This window comes from Zootoca vivipara, chromosome 9 (genome assembly GCF_963506605.1).
Source record: "Zootoca vivipara chromosome 9, rZooViv1.1, whole genome shotgun sequence".
NCBI lineage: Eukaryota > Metazoa > Chordata > Lepidosauria > Squamata > Lacertidae > Zootoca > Zootoca vivipara.
In genome coordinates, this window is record NC_083284.1 from 55,885,938 (window position 1) to 55,905,008 (window position 19,071).

General features: G+C 46.9%; 1 protein-coding gene across 5 annotated transcripts in view; it reads left to right on the top strand.

Annotated features, from left to right (window-relative positions):
* Window positions 1–19,071, top strand: part of EXOC1 (exocyst complex component 1) — a 37,622-nt gene that overhangs the window by 12,415 nt on the left and 6,136 nt on the right. For 2 of the 5 annotated variants that reach the window (XR_009558168.1, XM_060278796.1), the window contains exons 6-13: window positions 772–999; window positions 2,009–2,141; window positions 2,250–2,359; window positions 9,316–9,369; window positions 10,920–11,069; window positions 11,904–12,009; window positions 15,427–15,471; window positions 17,987–18,150. Coding sequence is in view for 1 of the 5 variants with exons in the window: in XM_060278796.1 (XP_060134779.1) it covers window positions 772–999; window positions 2,009–2,141; window positions 2,250–2,359; window positions 9,316–9,369; window positions 10,920–11,069; window positions 11,904–12,009; window positions 15,427–15,471; window positions 17,987–18,150 (990 nt within the window). In the remaining 4 variants the exon portion in view is untranslated. The remainder of the gene's footprint in view (window positions 1–771; window positions 1,000–2,008; window positions 2,142–2,249; window positions 2,360–9,315; window positions 9,370–10,919; window positions 11,070–11,903; window positions 12,010–15,426; window positions 15,472–17,986; window positions 18,151–19,071) is intronic. The other 3 variants (XR_009558169.1, XR_009558170.1, XR_009558171.1) reach the window with 3 other exon arrangements.

Below are 19,071 nucleotides of genomic sequence, written 5' to 3' on the forward strand. Positions count from 1 at the left end.
GAACGATAGGAACTGTAGCCCAGCAACATTTGGAGGGACCACCAAGGTTCCTCCTTTGCAGCCATGCCTTGAATTTGGGGCTGCTTGAATCCACACCTTTACTTGTCCATGCCTCACATCAGGTGATGAGTGGCTTGGACAAAACAGCCAGGGGGACCAAACAGGGAAGCCTGGTGGGCCAAAGTTTCTTCTACCATTGCTACTTACCAGGGTTTGTGGCAGCTGTCCTCAACTTAATGCCCTTTAGATATTTTAGACTTGCATTCCCATCAGCTCTAGCCAGCATAGCCAATGTTCAGGGATGATAACAGTTGCTTTTCTATTTGTTGGAAGCAGCCCAGAGTGGCTGGGGCTGCCCAGTCAGATGGACTTAGTAATAACATTACTTACTTACTTACTTACTTACTTACTTACTTACTTACTTACTGTATATTCCTGCATATAAGACTACTTTTTAACCCAGGAAAATATTCTCAAAAGTTGGGGGTCGTCTTATACTCCGGGTCGTATTTCTTATACGGCGAGTATATCCCAAACTCTATATTTCAACTGGAAAAGTTGGGGGTCGTCTTATACGCTGGAATATATGGTACTTGCTTACTTACTTACTTCTGGAGGGCTCCAGGTTGGTGCACATGAATGCTGGTGTAATCTGAGAGTTATGGTTGTTTTTTTAATCGGCTGTGTTCCAACTTGGTGTCATTGCATTTAGTGACTACCAACTCTTGAAATACGATGTAAGATCGGTAATGGATATTATTTCCTTTGCAGGCAAACATCCACTCGATCATGGCCTCTGAGAAACAAGTGAACATCTTGATGAAGCTGCTGGATGAGGCACTGAAAGAGGTGGACCAAATTGAAGTGAAGCTGAGCAGTTATGAGGAAATGCTCCAGAGTGTGAAAGAACAAATGGACCAGATTTCGGAAAGCAACCATCTAATTCATCTTAGCAACACTAACAACCTGAAATTACTTTCAGAGATAGAGTTCCTTGTTGTAAGTGTGTGACATACTTACGTATTTATTTGTTCAAACACACAGTCAACCCAAACCAAAATTTGAGTGAATTACAATAGATTAAAAAGTAGTTGTCACACTGCCATTATATTTAATGCCAATAAAACACGTTTAGCTGTTCAGCTGCATAGCTTTAGGTTCAGTGAGCTACTTTAAGTGTGTCCAGGGACTTTGGCATGCCCAGGACACTTTTTGACTATTCCCCATATTTATTTATTAAATTTCTTCTCTGCCTTTTTTGTAATGAAGCGCACAAAACAGATAACCGCAAAAGTGTGTGTGTGTGTGTAATAAAAATAACAACGGATTTAAAACTTCAAACAGATTTAAAATTGATTTGTTAGTTTTAAACTAGCGGCTGATAGGTGTTAAAAAACAAACCAGGAGCCCAGTTAAAATTGCCTCAGCCAGGCTAAAGGCTCAGGAAGACTGTCACTTCTTTGCATAGGGATAGCAAAGAGATTGGTCTCCCTTGGAAGGAACTATAAAGCCTAAATGCACCTGGCTCTTTCTTGTGTTCCTACTGAAAGCGTTTCAGATGTTGGCAGAACATAGAACAGGGTCTCTTCAAAGATCTTAAAATGCATGTGGGATAAGACTGCCCTACCTGGTCTCAAGCCCTTTGAATGCATAGCTGTATTTCAATGGCAGCTCCCCGTAGGTCTGCTTCTCAAGTCATGCTAAGCCAAACAGAGTGCTGCCTCTTGCACTTCCATTGTCTGCGGTGGGCACTTCACCTGGCGAAATGGGCTTTCTGTCTCCGTGCAGTTTACTTTTGGTTTGTTAGCGGCAGTGGTGGAAATTGATAAAAAACGCTAACATGCAAGTCCATGCCCAAGGGCCATTATGGTGGGTGGAAATTAGATTAGCGGTGCTTGTTTGGAATATGCAAAATAATAATCTGAGCTCCTTTCTGTAGACTGTGAAAGATAAATAAGGCTTTGAAGTTTAGTGCTTGCCCTCCCAGTGTAAACATCTGTTCTTGCAGAACCATATGGATTTGGCAAAAGGTCACATCAAGGCCCTCCAGGAAGGAGACCTCTCATCCTCCCGGGGCATTGAGGCCTGCACTAATGCGGCAGATGCACTCTTACAGTGTATGAGTGTAACTCTTCAGCCAGGTAAGTGTTTTTATAATCAAGACACTGGTTTTCCCCAGTGCTTTTCTCTTTTCTGAAACTTGCCTTACTGAAGCAGTATGTTGTTTTGGTTTCCTCTTCTGATTATAGGGCATGAGATGCTCCATGCTGTGAAGCAGCAGCAGCAGCGGTTTAGCGATTTGCGAGAGCAGTTTGCACGGAGACTGGCCAGCCACCTCAACAATGTATTTGTTCAGCAGGTACTTTGACTCTGTAAATATTTTGAAGATGAGTGCTCGATTCAGTTTTCAGAGACTTCAATAAATTCTATACTTCACGGAAGGCTTCCTTTAAGCTGTCTGACTGCTTTGCATCACTTTGCTCCCTTAATGATCAGTGGCAAAGAAAATTTAGTGAAATAAGTCAGCCCCTCCAAGTGTCTCTGTTTTCCAGGGACAACTCCAGATTTACAGAAGCCGTCCCGGTTTCTGATTTGATCCCAGAATGTCCCGCTTTTCCTTAGGACGTCCCTGTTTCCATGGGAGAAATGTTGGAGGGTATGGAGCTATCTGACCTCCGAGCCATCTGAAGGCAGCTCTGTGTAGGGAAGTTTTTTAAATGTTAAATGTTTTATTATGTTTTTATATATGCTGCAAGCTGTCCAGAGTGGCTGGGGCAAGATAGTATAGATAGTAAGATGATGATGATGATGATTGTGAGGGACAGGGGATATCGCGAAGTCCCTCCCCTCCTGAGTTCCAGCCCAGCCCAGAGCGCGGCTGAAAGCAGGGAAAGCTCCAGCTCAAGTGAGGAAACAGGAAGTGGTGTCCAAGGCTCTAGCAGGGTAGAGGAGCCATCGTCCCAGGTGGGACAGGAAGGAGGAAGAAAGGGGGGCAGACCCATCCCCCCAACTCCGGAATTGCGCAAAAAGCGTAGGGGAAAGAGGATGGGTCTCCCCAAGTTGTTATGCTGGCAAAAGACGCGCCAAACGCCATTCGGAGGTACTGATTCAAGCTGAGAAGATGTGTCTCTGTAAATAGCTCTACCTTTAGCACTGTAAATACGCAGCACCAATAAAAAGATAAAATGCAGAGCGGTGTAGAGTCGTTACTCTGAAGTAGCCCCATCCGGCCACTGTGACAGCTACCTCCGAATCTTTTTTTGGGCTACTTTGGAGTTGCCGGGATGAGCGCGCCAGAAGCGGAGAAATGGCGGCAGATCGCGGAGAAAGCCCAGCAGGACCTGCAGCAACTGGCGTTGCAGGCACAGGGGGAATTAAAGGCGGCTAAGCAAGAAACGGAGAAAGTCAAAGAGGACAGGCACAACCTTGCTGAACAGGTGAGAGCACTTCAGGAGAAAGAGCAGCAGTTAAGGGCGGTAGCGGTGGACCTCCAAAACAAGTTGGATGCAGAGAAAGACAAGGGAGGAGGGGGAGCCCAACTCCAAGTGCTGCCAGGAAGGAGAGCAGGGACCCTAGTAAGCAAGTTCAATGGAGACCCGAGGGAATATCATGGCTTTGAGACTGAGATAGTGTATGCTCTTGAGCTGCACCATGATGAGTTCCCTGATGATGCGCACAGAGTAGCGTTTATTGTGGAACACCTTACCGGGGCAGCCAGGGAGTGGCTTAGACCGTTAATCGCGACAAAAAATCCTTGCATGAAGGATGTCAAACTATTTTTAGAGGCTTTAAAAACCATGTATGCGTCTGATAGCCATATGGACCAGACCAAAGAGGAACTGCATAATTTACGACAAAGAACAATGACAGTTCGCGAATATTGGTCAAGATTCACCATGCTGGTGCACAGACTGGGGTGGGAACTGCACTCGCCTCCGATGGAAGCGGCGTTCTACCTGGGGTTGAATGAGGATGTGAAAGATGAGCTCTCGAGAGGTCCAAAGCCCAGTAATATGGATCAGCTGAGCAAAGCGGCTCTGGCGGTGGGGGTGAGACAGGAATCCCGGTGGAACGACAAGCAAGCAACGCGCGCAAAGCGGGCTTGGTTCCCACGGTCGCAGGAGAAGCCACTCCCCCAACAGCCATCTCACGCCATGCCAGGGGCCAGCCAAGACCAGGAACCCATGCAAATTGATAGCGCGCGCGCGCGCGGGCTTTTCAAACCCCAGCGGCGCCAAGACGCAAGGAGGGAAGAGGCGGGAATTGCTTTCTCTGCAACTCCCCTCAGCATCTCGTCAGAGACTGCCCACATCGCAGGGAATGGCAAGGAAAGGCGGGAACGGTTGTGCCCTCCCCCACTGACGCAGCACCACAGCAGGGAAACGAGACAGCCTGGCTGCAGGAGACAAGGGGCAGCAGCCAGGCGCAATCGGCAAACAACAGCCCCAGCCCACCCACCCGCACAGCGAGGAGCAGCGCCAGCCCACCCCCCCCCCAGAGCAGGGGTGGTTCTAGAGGTGACGCTAACGCTCCCTAATGGGTATCCCCTGACGGTCCTCGCGTTAATAGACTCAGGTGCCTCTGCCAACTTCTTTTCGAGAGACTTTGCAGAAGCGCACCAGATCCAACTTCTGCAGCTGGATTTTCCCCTGCACGTCTCCACCATTGACGGCAGGGAGTTGCTGGGAGGGGCCATCACCCACCAGACCCCCCCCCATGAGAATGACGGTGGGGCGACACTCAGAGACACTGGCATTCAACGTCACCACCATCTCAGACCCCCCCATCGTCTTGGGCATGAGCTGGCTGGCGCGCCATGACACCTCCATCAGTTGGCACCAGAGATGCATCACGTTTGGATCGGACTTTTGTCTGGAACATTGCATGCAGCGCCAACCAGGGGAGGGGCCTCCAATAGCCACGGTGGCCACCATGTACGTCAAGGGGGGTGAGGCGATACCCAAGCCGTACTGGGACCTGCAGGAGGTCTTCAGTGAAGCGGAATCCGACCACCTGCCCCCGCACAGGTCGTTTGACTGCCAGATCAACCTGGTGCCGGGGGCCACGCTACCCCCAGCCAAGCTGTACTCCATGTCAGATCAGGAGCTGGAGGATCTGCGTGCGTTCATAGACAAGAACCTCAAGAGGGGGTTCATCAGAGAAAGCAAGGCAGCGGGGGGCAGCCCGGTCTTCTGGGTGGACAAGAAAGACACGCAACAGCGCCGCCTGGTGGTGGATTTTAGACGCCTGAACAACATGACAGAACCGGTGGCTTTCCCAATGCCCAGAGTGGACGATCTGCTGACAGCGGCACGCAGGGGCAAGATCTTCACCAAGCTCGACCTGAGGGGGGCGTACAACTTGATCAGGATCCGGGAAGGCGATGAGTGGAAGACCACGATGTTCACGCCTCTGGGCTCTTTTGAATATCTGGTGATGCCCTTCAGTTTGCAAGGGGGCTCAGCATGCTTCCAGGCCTTCATGCACCACGTCCTGGGGTCCCTCCTCTTCAAGAACTGCTTGGTCTTCCTAGATGACATCCTTATATACTCCAATGACCCAGTGCAGCATGTGAAGGATGTCAGGGAGGTGTTGCAGCGCCTGAAGGAGCACCACCTGTATGTGAAGCTGGAGAAGTGTAAGTTTCACACCAAAGAGGTGGACTTCCTGGGCTACAAACTGTCAGACAAGGGGCTAGCGATGGACAAGGACAAGGTGCAGGCCATCCTGGACTGGCACAGCCCCAGGACGCGCAAAGATGCACAACGCCTACTAGGCTTCGCCAACTTCTACAGGAAGTTCATCAAGAACTTCTCGCGGGTTACGGCTCCCATCACTGACTGCCTGAGAGGCAAGCAGAAGTTCAGGTGGACACAGGAGGCGCAAGCAGCGTTCGAAAGCCTCAAGAGGGTGTTCGCTTCAGACCAGAACCTGTTCCACGTGGTGCAGGATGCGCCCCTACGCGTGGAAACCGACGCTTCAGACAGAGCTTTGGGAGCGATCCTGTTGCAACTGGATGCCAACAGAGAGTGGAGACCCTGTGCCTTTTTCTCCAGAAAGCTGACACAGCCAGAACGCAACTACACGGTGTTTGATAAGGAACTTCTCGCGATCCATTCTGCGTTTAAACACTGGAGACATTTCCTGGTGGGCGCCAAGCACCCCATTCAGGTGTGCACAGACCACAAAAACCTGGAGTTCTGGAGAACAGCCAGGGTGCTCAACCAGCGGCAGATACGGTGGGCAGAGTTCTTCTCGCACTTCAACTTCTCCATCCACTACATACCGGGGGAGCAGAACGTCAGGGCGGATGCCCTCTCCCGCAAGCCGGAGTACATGGAGGAGGAGTTGCCACCAGCACCCCGGCACATTTTCCCCCCATCAGCATGGTCCTGCGGAGCAGCAGTGGTGAGCGAGGCAGAACTCACAGCACTGACGGCAGCAGATGAGTTTGCCACCCGCATCTTCAGAGAGCTGTGAGGGGGGAGGGAGCAGGCAAAGGACTTTGCAGAACGCGGGGGGCTCCTTTTTTACAGGGGAGCCCTATACCTGCCCACCAACCAGCTCAGAGGTAAGGTCCTCAAGCAGATGCACGACAACCCGACGGCGGGTCATTTTGGAAGGGACAAAACCACTCACCTAGTCATGAGACATTTCTGGTGGCCAGGGGTGCGGGAAGATGTTCGGGACTATGTAAGGGGCTGTGACACCTGCCAGCGAGCAAAGGTGGTCAGAGCACCACCAGCAGGGTTGCTGGAGCCATTAGCCACACCGCACAGGCCGTGGGAAGTAGTGTCCATGGACTTCATCACAGACCTGCCTTCGTCCAGGGGCAAGACCGCAGTGTTGGTGGTGGTGGACCTCATGTCCAAAATGTGCCATTTTATACCGTGTGCAAGGGCGGTCTCTGCAGAAGAGACAGCCAAACTGTTTGTTGACCACGTATTCAGACTGCATGGATTACCTTTGAGAGTTATTTCGGATCGAGGCCGCCAATTTGTTTCCAGGTTCTGGAGGCGGCTCATGAACCTCCTGCAGGTGGAGGTCAGCTTGTCGACGGCTCGGCACCCGCAGACCAATGGACAGGCGGAGAGGGTCAACGCCATTTTGCAGCAGTACCTGAGATGCTACGTCAGCCAGAGGCAAACGGACTGGGTGGATCGCCTGCCACTGGCAGAATTTGCCTACAACAATGCGGTGCACGTCTCCACAGGGGTGTCGCCCTTTAAGGCCAACTACGGGCGCGACCTCAGATCCTTCCCGGAGAGGGAGGGGGAGGAGGAGGAGGAGGGCCCACAGGCAGAGGATTGGGCAGAGGAACTGGAGACGGTGCACCAGCAGCTCAGAGAACACTTGGAGAGGGCCAAGGAAGCGTACAAGAAGGGGGCAGATCGCCACAGGCGACAAGGGGAGGTCATCAGGGTGGGAGACAAGGTTTGGTTGTCCTCGGAGGGCCTTCCCACCAGAGGGAGGTGCAAAAAGCTGGCACCCAGACGGCTGGGCCCCTTTACGGTCACGCAACAGGTAAACCCGGTGGCATTCAGGCTGGCACTGCCAGAGGACATGAGGGTGCACCCAGTGTTTCATAGATCGCTGCTGTCGCCGTACAGGGAAAGTAGCAGGTTCCGAGGCAGCGAACAGCCCCCCGAGGGAGGGGGGGAGAGAGGAGGCAGGGAGCCACTCAATGAAGCAACGGCCATCCTTTATTCACGAAGGGGGGTGGGGGGCCTGGAGTACCTCATGGCATGGGAGGATGCCCCGCCATCCCAGAATGAATGGGTCCCAGCCACTCAGATACGGGAGGAATTCTTGGTGGAAGAATTCCACGCCCTCTTCCCACACAGGCCCAAACCCTGGCACATGGAAAGGGAGGGGGAGGGAGAAGGGGAGGAGGTCGCAGAGAGCAGTTTGCCATGGAGATGGGAAGCGGAGTTTGAGGACCCGGAGGAAGAGGTATGGGCGTCTCCGCGGTCCACCCGGTCAGAGGAAGAGGTGGACTGGCAGCAGATTTTCACCCCCACCAGCTCTGAGGCCACGGACTTTTTGGGATTTCAGTCTTCCCAGGAGGAAGGAGGGAGCCAACGGGACTGGGGGGAGGTATTCACACCAACCGGCTCGGACAGCACGGAGTTTTTAGGCTTTCAGTCGTCACCGACACCCGTGCAGCCTCTCGGGAGGGGAGAAGGGGGGCTTGGGAGGGGGGTGGATGTGAGGGACAGGGGATATCGCGAAGTCCCTCCCCTCCTGAGTTCCAGCCCAGCCCAGAGCGCGGCTGAAAGCAGGGAAAGCTCCAGCTCAAGTGGGGAAACAGGAAGTGGTGTCCAAGGCTCTAGCAGGGTAGAGGAGCCATCGTCCCAGGTGGGACAGGAAGGAGGAAGAAAGGGGGGCAGACCCAGCCCCCCAACTCCGGAATTGCGCAAAAAGCGTAGGGGAAAGAGGATGGGTCTCCCCAAGTTGTTATGCTGGCAAAAGACGCGCCAAACGCCATTCGGAGGTACTGATTCAAGCTGAGAAGATGTGTCTCTGTAAATAGCTCTACCTTTAGCACTGTAAATACGCAGCACCAATAAAAAGATAAAATGCAGAGCGGTGTAGAGTCGTTACTCTGAAGTAGCCCCATCCGGCCACTGTGACAATGATGATGATGATGATGATGATGATGATGATGATGATGATGATGGAATAGGATGTCCCTATTTTCATCAGAGAAATGTTGGAGGGTATGTATACCCTTTATGTGGAAAATTAACTAAACACTGGCATCTCAGTATTACGGCTCCAGTGCACAAATATTCTGGTGAATTGATGCTACCTGGTTCTCTGCAGTGCAAGAAATAGGATATGAGCATTGCTTTTCCTTGTATTCACTGCTAGGAGATGGAGATGGCCAAGAGATTAGATGGCTTTACAAAATAATGAGTGGAGGCCGGGATAGGCCTGTTTTTGGGTTTTAGTTACAATATGCAAAAATGGAACATGTTTTTTTTTAGTTACAATATGCAAAAATGGAACATGTTTTAGAGCCAATATATTTTTGATTTCTACCTATTGTGGGAGGAATACAGTGCATTCCTTGTGAGCTAAGCTTCCCAGGGGAATTGGTCACTGTTAAGAGACCAAACTTTTATCCCGACTGAGATGTTTATATATTTTCTTTGTGTGGCACTTACAAATTAATATTTGGTCTAACTTCTGTATCACCTTTGTTTTTGAAGCTTTTAAGTTGTCACATGCACAGCTTAATGTTAGGAATGGGTTGTGTGGGCATCTCTATTCAATACAGTGTTTACATCCCTGCATTTTATCTCCAAATAGTTTATAGAGCTGGAGAAGGGTCTCATTAACAGGTCCTACTATCTTTCAGTTCCTGTGAGTACAGAGAGTTTGAATCAACCTGTTTTAATTTTACTGAGTCGTCTTTTAAAAAGCTTGCTAAGCCTAATGTATGTCCTGCAGTGTTGCCTCTGCAAAATAAGAAAATATGGCTTCTGTGACTTGAGGAAACAAGTCCTTCTGAGGATTACCTCGACACCAAAGCTTCCTATGTATTGTTAATGCGCTTTGTAAAAGATGCACAACTTAGGCACAAAGATGTTGAATCAACATAGACTGGGTTAGAGCTGCGTCAATGTGATTTGCACAGGTGGGTGGGTGGTAGCAGGGAAGGTGAATGGAAACTGCTGGTTTTATTTACTTTCTGTTATTTATTAAATTTTTATACCACTCTTCGTATGACAATCACAGTTCACTACTAGAAATTAAATTGTAGTGAAGTCATTCTTGAATGTCACATTATTGTCCTCAATAGAGAACAAGCAGGACCTGCTGCAAAATATTGCAGTTCGGAGTACTCCTGCTTTGAATTGCCAGCCAGGGATACCTTTTTAAGGATATGCCACACTCTTCCCCCTTCTCCAAGGCTTTCTGTCCCCCATCCACCCTCCCAACCCCTGCAGTCAGTCAGCATTCCATGCCCACTGACCATGCTTAGTCTTCTTTGGGCTGTTTTGGGTCTCTTCCCATCCCCCAACCCCAGCCTCTGGCAGGATTTTTTCCAAAGATTTGAGTACTTCTGGAACCTGCTGATATCCCCCTCTTGTGCGTGGATAATGCCATTTGGCATACATAAGGATCCACATTAAGAGAATGAGTTTGCAATTAGTATATAGGATACCTGGTTTTCCTGGTACCTGTGAAGTCTACATGTGAATGTTGGGGCTGATCATATTTAGCATTTTGTTAACATAATATAACTCAAAAGGGAGTGAAACCAGCTTTGAATAGCTTTGTTAAATTGTGTCTAACAGTGAAATTGAGATACTGACTCTCTCGGGCATATTATAGAGTGATGATGTAGTTCTCTAAACAGATGAATGAATGGGTGACAGAATGGCTTACATGTTTGTGAATGATTTCTATTAACTGGCACTTTTCTATTCATCATCTTATCTGGAGTTGCATTTTTAAAGCATATCATCAAATTTATATTGTTTTACTGTGTAAAATAATATTGAAGAAATTCAACCAAAATCTAACAAATTGGGCTTTGTTTCACTCTATATACCATAAATGATTTTGGAATCTGGTGGGACAGTATCTTTGCTGTCGCTACAAGGTTAATGAGAGCAATATTGAAATTTCAAACGGAAAACGCAAGTCCTGATGAGAGTGCATTGTGATTTCTAACACATAATCTGTAGCTCAGCATTTATTTTGTTCTTTGAATATTTTGTGGTTTTTTATGTCTGTTTTCTTTCTTTCAAAGTACTGAAAGGAACAAAGAACAGCTGCAAAAGCATACCTGCTAAATGGCAAGGCAGATCTTTTATCTGACAAACTGGCAAATTCCCAGGGTATCCAGGTTTGCCATTCTACTGTTATGTTCACACAACTTTCTTCTGTTGCTTTCCTCTGCCAAGGGCCATGACCAAAGTTCCACTCTTGCTCAGCACTCCATTGAGTTGACCCTACCGAACCACCATCCTTTTCACAGAGACTTGTTGCGCTATGCCAAACTTATGGAGTGGTTAAAGAACACAGATTATGGAAAATATGAAGGGCTAACAACGGTGAGTGGCTCAAAGTGAAATATCATATGGGAGGTAATCAAACAGTCTTTTATTCTGCTAAATTAGTTAGCAGTGTGAGATGATGCAGCAGTCTAGGGATTATTAGCTCTCGAATACATAGGAAATCTCCTTTCCACCACTACTGTGCCCTCTTCAGTCTTAAGTTTATTCCTTTTGATTTATTGAGATTATGAGTCTCAAGATAAAATTGCAACACAATTTGCCTTATGCTGCAGGCTTCCTCTGGTGCTCAGAGTTGCATTTTCAGTTTCTTCATCTGTAGAGATAACTTGCATATCCAGGCAACTCCACACTCATTTGCAACCTCGTGCATGCGCCGCGCCGCGAAATAAATAAAGAATTCAATTCAAACCCAGAAATGGCATGGAAAGGGCAAAAATGGCACAAAAAGAGCAGCTCGGAATCCCAGGAGCTTTTGCAGGTGCAATCCCATGAGCCTTTGCACCAACCTTTGAGGTCTGTGGGGAGATGGAGCTTGAGAAAGGAGGTTTGGAGGGAGTCTAGTAGGTGGTGTTGGTTTTTTAAAGTGTTTTCCTAGGGTTTCCAGAGGTCAAATGGGGGTTTAGAGTCTTTTTAGATGGTGCTCCCAGTATACACAATTTCACTTACACGTGCGGTATCCAGGAATGTAAGCCCCTCACAGAGGTGCGCCAGGTTGCCTCCAAGACTGAGGGAGCCTGGCACGCATCGTGCATGACATCACAGCAGGCACATGTTGTGCATTCCAAATTGACGTCTTTTGAAGTGATGTGCCATATATTTCTCTTCCCGAGAAGCCACTAAACCTTTAATGTGTGTTCATTTTTCTTTAAGAACTATATGAACTACTTATCACGGTTGTATGACAGGGAAATAAAGGATTTCTTTGAAGTTGCCAAGATTAAAATGACTGGGGCAACGAAGGAAGGGAAGAAGTTTGGTAAGTATACAACAGATGCTCCCTTTTTTTCAGTTTTGTGTCAGAATGAGCCTAAGGAGGTTTCTACTCTTGCGACTGACAGCAGATATTTTAGCAGTGGCTGCAAAAGTGTTTTATGAAGTTTTGAGTAAGGGGTGTAGGTGTCACAATTTAAATTTGGAGCCTAAAATTCTAGCGGTGTTGTGCCTGACAAGTGGCAAGGGGACCAGCAGCAAGTCTGTTTCTCTCAGTGCTGCCTGATATTTCTGAAGATGTGATCCAGTGAGTCTTCTGTATGAAAGCTCATATTGATGGTGCTGGGGTTATGCTCAGAGGTCTTAGTGAATAGTAAATATTCATGAGCATAAATATTTGGAATGGATCATGAGGACTTTTCAAAGTTTCACTTATGGCAGTAGGGAGTTGGAGATGTCGGAATTTCTGTCCTGAGGAGAGCATAGTACGTAAAAGGCTTATGGACAGAACTGGAAATAAATTGTGTAACGTAACTTGTACCCTTCGGAATAGAATATGATTTAAATCAAAGAAAACTTCAAGCAATTGATAGTAAACCCTGTAAGGATTTTCATGGAGCCAAGTGGAGCTTACAGCAAAATCCTGTTCAGGATTCCAAACACTCCATCCTCATCCATTCTCTCTCTTCCAGTTTTCAATCTCTGCTCCAACAGCCAGGCAGCATTCCATGGCTATTTAGTACACTTAGTACTCACCGGGTTGTTTGGGGGTGTTCCCCAGCCCCTAAAAGATGGTTTGTACTTTCACAAACCTCAGTGTTTTCCCCAAGCCTACTGATATCTCTCTCTCTCTCTCTCTTGGGATGGAAGGTTCCATTTTGGCTACATAAGAAACGGCACTTGCAGTCTGAACATCAGAAATGCAGGGCATGATTATGTAAGCTATAATGCAGTGGAATATTACGTGTTGCCTAAAGGGATCTTTTTAGATAATGGCCCATGATAAGCCACTATCTTCAATGTATGGGGTGTTGCACCTTCGCAGATTGACTGTTTTAAAATCTCTCCTTCCATACAGTGACCTCCTGCATTTTCAATAATGTAGGCCGCCCTGTCCCACAGTGCAGTGTCTCTGATAGCCAGGGCTCTGTGTACTCTGTAAATATGCAATCATACTGCCCCAATTAATATTGGGTGCAGAATTTAGCATCCTGGGAATTTCAGCTTGTCCTCTTTTGTTTTTTTTTAAGGCACACTGCTAGCCCTTAAGGCTGCTAAGTTGAGCTCAAGCACAGACATATATGAACAGTGTTTGGTGAAATATCAAAATGCCAGAGATTAGTCAGGAATGATTTCTAGTGTTTGGGAGCGAGCCTTCTATTTTTTGTGCCTCTTCTCATTTTGTTTATTCTTTATTTATCTACCCCACCCCACCCCAAAATGTTCTTGGTAAACGTGTAAATTTGAAAACACTGAGGAGGAGGAAGGACCACAATAAATAGATATTATTTTCCCACATACATATGCAAAGACAGTGACCTAGCAGCTGCAAGTCATGTTCACATGCTTTCCTCTTTCTTCCCCATTTTTTTTTTGCATTAGTCCATGCCCATAGGCTCGCAAAATATCTTATTTGTTAATATATGTACAGGGTTGGGAAATTTTAGGTACTTTGTGTGGGATAACCAGCCTCATAACCAACATGATTAAGTCTAATTAATGCATGAAGGGGTTAATGTCATAGTGTAAGCTGCCCTGCCAGGCTTAGCTAGGTTACACCCTTTCACCTTGTGAGGAAGGTAATCAAGCCTATTGTTGTACCTCAGTCTACCATAGAGGCTCATCATGTGAAGAGATATTGAGCTGGTTGCTGCAACCCAGATCTCATGGCTCTTAACAAGCCATTATTTTACATGTAGTATTGTATTTATTGTGAACATTGCACATCAAATCTTCTGTGTATGCAACCTGTCTCTCCAATTGTTGCTACTAGATTGGAATTCAACCTCCAAGTCGCATTCAGTAATAAGTAACCTTGTGTCCTGTGGTTTTGTGTTTGCGGCCTGACAGTTTTGTCCTCTCCAAAAGTGCGTAAATCTTACCAGGTTTCTATGTGGACAAGTGTACGCTGTTACTGTAAAAATGGGGTGGAAATATTAATAATAACTATTGTGAACCCATAGTAAACATAGTTTGCCTGCAGAAATATTGCCCTGCCTCAGTCCCTCCGCCTCCCCAGCCCTCAAGGTAGCATGGTAGGAAGGAGGAGAAAAAAAATCCTCTGCAGTGTGTGGTGTAATGTGTGTTTGAAGTGAAACACTAAACTCTTTCATTGTGAATTGCATCTGGAGCTTGGAAGGCATTTAGTGTACTATCTCAACATGCCACATGGAAACGATGGTTATGGCATTAAAAAGCATCTTAAGTTGCTAGTAATGAGACAATACTCCAGACTTACCAGATATACAGGAGACTGAAATTTAGATAGTGTCTCACAGTCTTGGGGAAGCACTGTAGCTTTGTGTGCAAATGGTTGCAGGTGGAGTCCGGAACATCTCTAGGTAAGGCTAGGGAAGACTTCTGTAAGAGACATCTGGAGATCCGCTGCCTTTCAGCATAGACAATACTGAGCTAGAAGGACCAATGGTCTGATTTTGTACAATGAAACTTCTATGCCGCAGCCGTCATCAGATTGTAGAAGTTGCTTTTTCTACAACGGAGGATCTATGAACAGTGAGTGTTAGTTTAGGCTTTTCTGTGCATGTGCAGCAGTGCAGCTCTGTGCATAGAAGTTGAGGTCTCCCATTGTCAAGACCAATCCAACCATGCAAGCATTAAAGCAGTGGCTTGAAGTGATGCTTGGCCTTCCTTAGAAGGTGACCAAGAGGAAATAATGAATCATTGAGAGCAGCCCTCACATCCCTTGCCATGCTTCAGAGGATGCTGGGGCAGAACTACTGGATCGTGGGCAGCCAGTGCTAACAAAACGATGGCAGAATCCCCTGTGGTGTCCCTAAGGGATCCTGGGACATGTGTCTCCAATTCACATACTACAGCCTCTCCGGACAACCCAAATGTCTTCAGCATCATCTGCCCTCTCATTTGTATCATACTGTATCTTATGAATGCCTAGTATTCCATCTGCCATAGCTGGCAAAATGGAGGACCCCCCCTGCACAGTCGAGTTTACACACACACACACACACACACACACACACAAAACACAAACTGGAAAATCTTCAGTGTGCTACCGAAGCATAATCTACATTTTCCCGCATAGTTAAAAATTCTAGATGGGTACCTCCCCAGCTATGTTTGTTTGCAACTTGTAGTTACTTGCTTCTCATAGTTATCTGCATGTTTCTTTCCAGCTAGTGCTTAACTTGCATCTCGTGCATGGTTTGTGCAAAATGCATTTTTAACTTGTCTTTGTCTTTGATGCTTGCAACCTAATCCATCCCAGCTACACTGCCTCGAAAAGAAAGTGCTGTCAAACAGGAAACGGAGAGTGAGTATGATGAGCGCTTTAAATGGTTATTGCCAGTGCATTCATGTCTGTGTAAAACGTAATTGTCATGGCAAAAACCTATTAATACCAGGATTCTGTTAGATGCAACGTTTTTGCACAAATATGTGAGTGCTACAGCAATCATAAAAAGGAGCAAAACCTGACAATGGACCCCTGTAAGGCGGGGTGGAGACAGATCCTTTTCTCACCTATCCCTCGCTGGACAAATATGGCTGGGTGAATGGGACCTTCTCAGCTCCGGGGGGAGCTCCCGTTTTGTAGCCAATCCCAACTGGCTTGCTCTCGCCAGCCATCAGCTGATTGGCACTGACAGAAAGCCTCCCTTGCCAATGCACAATAGGGACTACCCTGTAAGCTTCCTGTTTCTGCTTGCCCTTCACCTGATGTCGTACAGTATATGACATCAGGTTTGGGGCAGATGGTTTTGGAGAACCAGTCTTGGCCACATAAGGTCCCATATCGGGCCTAATTAAGCCCATGGGTTGAAGGTCTCTCTTCCTCTCCCCCCCCCTCTATAAGAGATCTCCAGTGTGGTATTCATTTATAGGCAAAATACAATAGAAACGTATTTTGAAATTTGTTTTTAAACCCAGGCCATGTCTGCACAGGATGCTTTTTCGAGGCAAGACAAACACCCCCATGAAAATTTCACAATGGAGCTCTGATTTAGTCTATGGGGAGTTCCTGCTCATCTGCCCTGACGATTACAGGCCTATTTTGGATTACAGACAGTGCTACCAGAGGAATAATATTGCCATTAGATTCTTCTGCACCACATAATGCTTGCCATGTGGGAAGCACATTCTCTTTCATTTTTGTGGAAATGGCAGTCATGAGTGTCTCATCATGTTTCCACTAAGAGCTTGTCTATGCTACAGTTCAAACTGTAGCTGCGTGAACTTGCATAGCCATTTGTATCTGGTGTTTTTTTTAAATAGATGTCCCCAGCCTTCAGTGATCTTACTCTCCCCTTATACCCACTTAACATCTGTTTCAAATGCTTAGAAGCAGGGATGACCAACTTCTCTAGTCCTAAACTTTATAGCGTGGTGGTTACCCATGGGTGCTGTCATGTGTAACCTCCACCATGCAGTGTTCATGCAGAGGGAATCACCATACACATGACTGGTTGCAGGCTTGTGGCAACAGTCATTGCAACACACGGCTGGAGGCTACAGTGACCAGCTCTTCACAATGCTCAAGGTTCTACAGGATGAATATTTAAGGTGCCACCATGCAGCAGGTAGTTTCTTGGATCCAGCCATATGTTTAGACTTGGCTTGGATCCAACAGTGCCTTTACACAAATGGAAGACATTTCTCCTCATTCAGAGGGTAATCTTAGCCTCTTGCACTACTTTGAACACTGGGTACAATAATGAATCGAGATGAGCCTTAGATTTGTGTATTCCCCCTCTTGTCTGCTGCAGCAGTGAGAGTTTTGAAAGTTTCACTTCCATTTTAGAGAAACTGCACCTTGCCCAACCCGAAACCTAAGTTTGATTAATCTTAACTATGGTTAGTGAAAGCAAGCCAGTATGGTTTGAACTTGACTAGGGTTTGAACTCAGTTTGTTTCCACGCACCATAGTGAACATTAAACAAACCAAGCTCAAAACCTAGTTTATGAAGGTTTCTTGTTTAAACTAACGAAGATTAACTGCATTTTAATATGCGGTTTAATCTTACACAGAAGAGGAGGAAAATAGTTCTAATCTTTTATTCTAAGTTCATTCTTCTAACATGAAATTAGGGTTTTGCATGGTAGCCAGATAAAGCCACTGATAGAGTGAAGCAAGAGAGAGCAAGGTAGAAAAAAACAATTTACAAACAGTTCAAGCCAGAATCCTTTGCTGTTACATATTCTCACAAAAAAAGCACAGTGGTGGCTTCTTTCCATATTGAAAGTAGTATAGTTGCATAAAACACTACTGCTTTTCAGTTTCCTGCAACTGAAGTGGAAAACCACAGAATAAGTCTGTGGAAGGTCAAAGATCAAAATACCATATTCATTGCTAGAGTTTATCTGGAAGGGCAGCCTGCAGTTGAAATAATTTTACTGAAAGAGGCCTCAAGGGGGTAAAATGTTTCCTTATCTTTCAAGCAGGTGTTTGCTACTATTTTCTTGTTAAGAAAATAGTAATTTCTTGCCTTTGTTCTGCTTTGCTTCTAGAAGACGCCCCTTATCAATCGCACCTGGTTCTGTCTATCCACCCTTATCTGTGCTCTTTTCTGGAATGTTATTAGCACTAAAGTAGTCCTTGCATTTGCTGAGCCCAAATGTCTGTCACTACGTGTTTGTTCCTGAACCATGTGGGTTTCACCTGTAGGTGAAGAAATGCGTGAGCACAACAGTCCGCTTGTCATGTAGGGGAAGTACTGGCAGTCTTTAGATGGACGGGGGAATGCTAACCTTGAATAGACAATGCTTATTTGTATTGTGGCGCATTATTCCATAGAGCACAATTCCTCACGGGGCTTTCATTATCACCTTAGGTCTTCATGGAAGTTCTGGGAAGCTGACAGGCTCCACTTCTAGCCTAAACAAACTCTCAGTTCAGAGTTCAGGAAATCGCAGGTCTCAGTCCTCCTCTTTGCTGGATATGGGGAACATGTCTGCATCTGACCTCGATGTGGCGGATAGAACAAAGTTTGATAAGGTAAAAATGTAAGCACATTGGCTGGTGCTTCGTGTTATAACTGCACTTAAACAACGCTCATTTCACACTAGGTGTAATTGTGGCCTTCGCTCTTGTGTTACATATGTTGCACGAGGACCTCTGGAGCCCATTGCACCCCCCTGCTTACAAAAGGGCTTTTGATCCAGCAGATGCCTTCAATAACAGAAGCGGGGAGTAGTTTTTGCCCGTTTCCCCTGTGCCCCTTGAAAAGCTAATCCAGAGGTTTGGGGTCTTCCCAGAACAGCATGGTAGGTAATAAGCATGGCGCAGCGGGCAATTGGCAAACCTTGGTGTCAGGGAGCCTCCCCCCAACATCCTGACCAGCACTTCGCCCAGCGAGAGCGGTAGCAGCGGGTCAGGGGGAATCGGAATGGAGGAGGGGAAGGCTCAGCGATGTGTCAGAGCCCAGGCACTGCTCCAGCCAACAAGGGGAACAGGGAGCTCAGCAGTTTCCAGCGCCCAATTTGAGGCGCGAGCCCAAAAGTAAGGCGAGAGGGCGGCGTTTTGGGATGCCCAAGCTATTATGCTGGCCCCGGAGCAGAAGGGCGCCATTGCCGGATTCTGCGAGTGACTAAGAGGCCATGTTTTCTGCTATCTCTGCACTGTAAATAATATGCACAATAAAACCTTAAAAGACAGCATGGACTGGAGCGTCTTTACTCGAGAGTAGCCACAACACTTGGTGAAATACCTGACACTTGGTGAAATAAGGACTTTAAATACGTGCAATAATTGTGTGTCTATGTATGTGTTGTGTGGCTGGCCGTGCCTGCAATTGACATGCAAGCTCTAGCATAAGGCCGACTAAGGGATGCTCAACCATAGTATAAAGGATACCAAGATCCTATCATTGTTAAACAGTAGCTTAGGCATTTGTTCATCAGTGTGGATGCTACCAGC